Raw genomic sequence first — 5,169 nt, 5'->3', positions numbered from 1 at the left:
CATGTTTCTGGAATTTAAGAAATATGTGGAACACATCAGACTTGCGCTTAAGAAGGTAAAGCCAAGTAAAACGGCTATAAGCATCAATAAAGCTAACATAATATTCATGTCCACTAACAGAGGTTTGAGCGCGACCCCAAACATCAGAATATATAATCTCAAGTGGAGAAGTAGCAACACCAGTAGAAAGAGAAAATGGCAAGTGATGACTTTTGCCTTGTTGAAAAGCATCACAGATTACATCTTTATTGAATGACTCTGATGGAAGTTCATGACGATGCAAAATATGCTGAACTATGGGAGTAGCTGGATGACCTAAGCGCGAGTGTCACCTCGAACGGGACACCTTGACACTGCTGAATACATGCTTCGATATGGATGACACATCAAAGCAGGGTGTTTTTAAAGCCATATACCTCCTTCGAAGCGTAAGAATTTAGTGGACTGGACTCCACAAATCTCTGTCACTGCTCTCCTATGTCCCTCTGCACCGTACGCGATACGCAAAACTTAAATCACTGAGCTAATAAAAGTACACAAGTACCCTTTGTACCCAAGATATATGACTGCCATATAATTCAAGATGCGATATTCGAATTCAAGTGAACAACCTATACACAAATTGCTCTAGCCTCTTTGAAAAAGAAACCGAGAATAAGGCTGTTGGCAAATGCCTCAGCTCTTTCTTTGTCTACTGTCTTCCTAGCTAGCTCTCAGGTTGTTTGTAGACTGTATATCATGCTGCTCCTGACTATATGAATTCAAGTGAATATACTTATATTGGCAAATGCACATACGGCAGGTGCATATGTCAACTGCAAATTAATGAGGATTTCCGGGTGAACACATTTTAACTCGAGATAAACCAATTTAGGTGCGTGGATAGCTAGAGACCGCGGAATATTTGATACCTCCCAGCAGCAAGTCTTCAGTTGGGGAAGGTCAATTTTCGGGTCCTTAAGCCCTCCGACTCCAATAAGGTTGAGAGTCTCAAGGCAAGGGAAACATCTATTCAGTGCGCTGAGGTCCTCGTCATCTAATCTAATGAACTCAAGTGCCAGATGAGTCAGATTTGGCATTATCTTGAGCCCAGCAACAGATAGCCATGCATTTTTCAGCTTCAGTTTAACGAGATTATGACCTGCATGAGAAAATTTAGTGAGTTGCAAAAAGTGTTACCAAGTTAAACGGTTAAATATGTAGAATATAATAAAGTACAAAAGGGGGTATTGCGGATGTGGCTTAACCTTGCAGAAGGTATATACATCTGAATACATCAACATCTACTAAATACTGAAACAAGTGTATTTGCTTAGTTACTGAGATTCCCAAACCAATACCGCAGTGAACCAAAGCATATTCAGCTGGCTTGTGTTTGTTCATCGGGTTAATAAAATGGGCAAATATCACTTTTACATTCAAATTGGGCTGCAAACAGAGACGTGAATACATTCTCGCCTTGCTATTTCTACCCAGGAAAACTAGCTATGAACTTCAGCACGAAACAGAGTTTACTGATGAAACAAATTCAGTAAAAGAGAGAAAGAGACTGACAGAAGTTGGAGATGACGGGCAGCGCCTCCGCCTTCCGCCAGCACGACTGCGGCCAGAAGTCGGCGATGTCCACCTCCCGGAGGGCGGGACCAGCGGCAGTGGCTGCCCAGGACGCCACGGACTCCCCGCTGGTGAGGTGCAGGTCGTCGCCCTCGTCGAACTCCCCTTCCTCCACCCACACTGCGTCGTCGGGGAAATCATGCCCGTCGGACGCGTCGACCGCGAGGGACCGAAGGTACGGCCCGATGAGCGAGGCGAAGTTCGCGGCGGCCGCGCGGAAGGCGTTTCCCCCGTTCCCACCCCCGCCCTCGCGGCGGCGGCGGCGTGCGCGGGCGGCCGCGCTGAGGCTCACCCGCGGGCAGTGGTACGAGGCGGCGAGGAGCGCGCGCGAGGCGAGGCGGCAAGCCGCGAGGTCCCCGGTGTCGGCGACGCGGCCGAGGACGTCGGCGAGGATCGCCGCCGGGAGGGAGTCCAGGGGGTCGCCGGCCTCTGACATGTCTGAGGCAGGTTCCGTCGTGCTACCGGTGAGTGAATAATTGGAGCAGCCATGGTACTGGAGGTTGGAGCGGGTCGTAGACAACGTGAGGAGCCGTAGTTGTTGGAGGGAAGCAGCCGGAGGCGCGAGGACGCGGCCACGCCGGCGAAGACGAGCCGCACGGCTAGGGTTTGCCGTGGCGGCGCGCACGGGAGGACAGCAGCGTCGCGGCGGCGAGAAATTGAGGGAGAAGACCCGAGCGGAGCTGTGCCAGCGACCCGCGGCGGAGGAGGCGGCCGGCGACGGTCGGAGCCGTGGGTGGCGGCGGCATCGCAAGGGCGTGAGAGGGGACTCGAGCGAGGTCACCTGCGTGCGGGTAAGATGAGAGAGATGGGGTCGGGCTGAGGACTACATGGGCATAATCTAATATTCGGAGGGCTTCTATGCAAACGCTCATCAAAAAATATTGCCGGCACTTTTTGCTAATCAGCCGCTAATTAGCGGCACTTTTCCAGCATTGCCGTTAATTACCGAAACATTAGAGGCGCCTCATTAATCTGCCGATAATTAAGTAGTAATTAGTGGCACTCCTATAAAACTGCCGGTAAACCTAACATTTAGAGGCTGAATTGCAAAGTGCCGGGCACCAAAGTGCCGGCAATACTAACACGTGAGGTAGTGGCAGGCAGTGCACTGTAGCACCATCCAGAATCGGTGACAGAAGATTGAAGGAAACCAGGTTTCCATCTAGGGATCCGATTATCAGTCAGCAGATTAATTTTCTTGCCATCTCCTACAACTCTGTCGGACACCTTCTTTGACCAACTTCATCCCGAAGCAAGTACTACGGTCCTTGAGCACCCTAGCTAGCGCACAAAGAAGTGGGATCCGTGAGTAACCTCCAACATTGACAGCCAAGCATAGCCTAATTAGGTCGCGGAACCCCATGCCACCGAGATGTTTCGGTGTGGAGATTGGAGAGCCACTCCTACTCTTCGTTTTGGAAGATTCATGGACACCATGTAGCTGGAGTTCCGTCTCTTCGTTTTCTCCCTACTCGAGGATGAGCAAGGACTTGAAGGTGGAGATTACCGTGTACCAAATTGTCCAAACTGAGCACCTTTTCGCCAACATCGGTACTTGTATGTCCACCAGCGAGAGCGCGTTAATTAGGAGGTATTCTTGGCTAGTACTTGTATATCATCACGTGAAATGAACAAAGTTGGTACCAATTAAAGAGAAATTTGTCGCATATTGTTGCATTATCTCCAATATTGATCTTATTTGATTTTTGTAAGGTAACCGCAACAACTCAATCAAAGAGGTAACCACAACCACTCATCCGCTCCTCATCCTTTCAACCAAACAAGAAAATGGTTATCCCTAACCACATCTTGTCCTGCCCAACCAAACAAAAAACCGGCTACCCCTAACCAAATGGTTGGGGATACCACTATCCCAAAAACTTAGCCCCTAAACCAAACAGCCCCTATGTATGCGCCATGGTATCGGTCGCTCTCCATTTGCTTCCTTTGAGTCCATTGTGGCAAGAGCCTGGAGACAAATGAATGGCTGGGAGTGGTTGTTGAGTTTGCCCTTCTGGAGCTCGCCCCTCACCTTACCCTTCCCGTTCCCCTTCGGCGCTCGCCCGTCAATGACAGGGCATCCACCCTGTCTCACTCACCCATCGCTCCTCCCGATTTGGATCCACTTCCTGGAATGGGTTTCATGGCCACCGCCGGCCCTCTCTTCCGCCTCTATAACTACATTGTCCCTCACCTACACCAACACCATATCCCCACTCCTACACCAACGCCCAGCCAAAATGGCCGCCCCCTGCTCACACTCCTCCTCGTCCTCCTTGCCCCCCTCCTCTCTGCCAGCTCCGCCGAGCACGGCGACGACCAGTGGCGAAGCTTTGGCTGAAAGAATGTGGGGTAAAATGGGTTGAAAACATAGTTTAAAATAGCCGGCTATCTCATTTAGCCGCAATTTTTTTAGAGGCTATAGCCTGGTTATAGCGGGCTTTTCTATCTAGCTTTTTCAAATAAAATTTTGGAATATTTCAGTCATATCTTACCAAAAGAAGAGGAAAACTATGACTCAACCACGATTCATAATACAACCTATTCAACTATTCAAGGCAAACAAGTATTTAATTATTCAACTTACAAGTTTTATTGAACGCAAATTCGGAAAATAAGAATAAAAAAATAAAGAGAAGAGAAATTCAAACTGCGGGAGGTTTAGCGGCTAAATTAGAGACTAAATAGGGGCTATAGCCGGCTATTAGCGGTTTTTTCTCATTTAGTCTTCAAATGGCATAGCCACAGCGGCATGTCTCCCAAAAGACTATAGCCGGCTATTTAAAACTTTGGTTGAAAAGACCAGCATGGGGGGGGGGGGGGGGGGGCCCCCCCCCCCTCCCCCCTTATGCCATAGCTCCGGCAGTGGCGGCGATCAAGTCGGAACCGTCCCATCTACTAAGAATGGCCCATCTACCGAACTTTCTCCTGATGTGCATGTATCGGGAACGGTGAACAGCCAAGACAAGTCATTACTGCAGCTATTGTTTGTGTGGTGTCATGACAGATGAACTACGTTATTAGATTTCGTTTCAGAACATGATTAACAGTTGTTATGGTTTTCTTAATAGTGAGACGGACATGAAATCAAATATGTAGTCAAACTTGATTATTTGTGCTTCTTGTGGCTATTTCTCTTCTTCACCTTATTTACAGGAGTGCCTTATATATTCACTTTCTTCCGTAGGAGCTTGAGAAATATAGTGGACTCGAAAAGGTCCAAATAGGTCTGCTTAAGAGTGTTTCCGCTTCACTTCCTTTATGACTTCTTTACTCAAAATGTATTCTAATGGTATAGAATTAAGTTGTAGTTCTGACGCAATGATTATTAATCATTCAGGATTATAAAGTTGAACCCGTAAAAGAACTAGAGTGATGATACATAAGGGATATGGGTGAGCTCCACATGAAGTACTCGATACAGGGAGTCTGAAGATTTAAAAGGTCAGCTTTTCATGCATCTCATTATCTTAGTTGTTTTCTTTTTAAAAAATAGTCTTGAATTAGAGAATATTTACTGTCACTAGTAGAAAATAGGCCTTTCATCAGGCCCCT

At 47.8% G+C, this 5,169-nt stretch overlaps 1 protein-coding gene across 3 annotated transcripts; it reads right to left on the bottom strand.

Moving 5' to 3' along the window:
- Positions 1 to 224: 224 nt before the first annotated feature.
- On the bottom strand, positions 225 to 2,511 carry LOC127349424 (F-box/LRR-repeat protein At4g29420). 3 transcript variants are annotated; one of them, XR_007880275.2, is made up of 3 exons: positions 1,555 to 2,511; positions 612 to 1,141; positions 225 to 485 (listed from the first exon to the last, which is right to left on the bottom strand). XR_007880275.2 is itself a non-coding variant. In XM_051375176.2 (3 exons), exons 1-3 carry the CDS (start codon positions 2,048 to 2,050, stop codon positions 465 to 467), a joined length of 747 nt encoding a protein of 248 aa, XP_051231136.1. In that variant the 5' UTR covers positions 2,051 to 2,508; the 3' UTR covers positions 237 to 464. The 3 variants fall into 3 exon arrangements, 2 of the variants coding, with proteins under 2 accessions (XP_051231135.1, XP_051231136.1); XM_051375176.2 differs by having other exon boundaries at positions 237 to 485; positions 912 to 1,141; positions 1,555 to 2,508; XM_051375175.2 differs by having other exon boundaries at positions 226 to 1,141.
- Between the last annotated feature and the right edge of the window lie 2,658 nt (positions 2,512 to 5,169).

Source organism: Lolium perenne, chromosome 4 (assembly GCF_019359855.2).
Source record: "Lolium perenne isolate Kyuss_39 chromosome 4, Kyuss_2.0, whole genome shotgun sequence".
Taxonomy (NCBI): domain Eukaryota; kingdom Viridiplantae; phylum Streptophyta; class Magnoliopsida; order Poales; family Poaceae; genus Lolium; species Lolium perenne.
This window is presented reverse-complemented; position numbering and strand designations above follow the sequence as displayed.

Bases quoted from the DNA above. Each gene is read 5' to 3' on its own strand.
- LOC127349424 (XM_051375175.2), bottom strand. From the start codon at position 2,050: ATGTCAGAGGCCGGCGACCCCCTGGACTCCCTCCCGGCGGCGATCCTC. The intron at 1,142-1,554 runs GTCAGTCTCTTT...TTTCTCATGCAG, and splicing joins GCCCGTCATCTCCAACTTCT to GTCATAATCTCGTTAAACTG.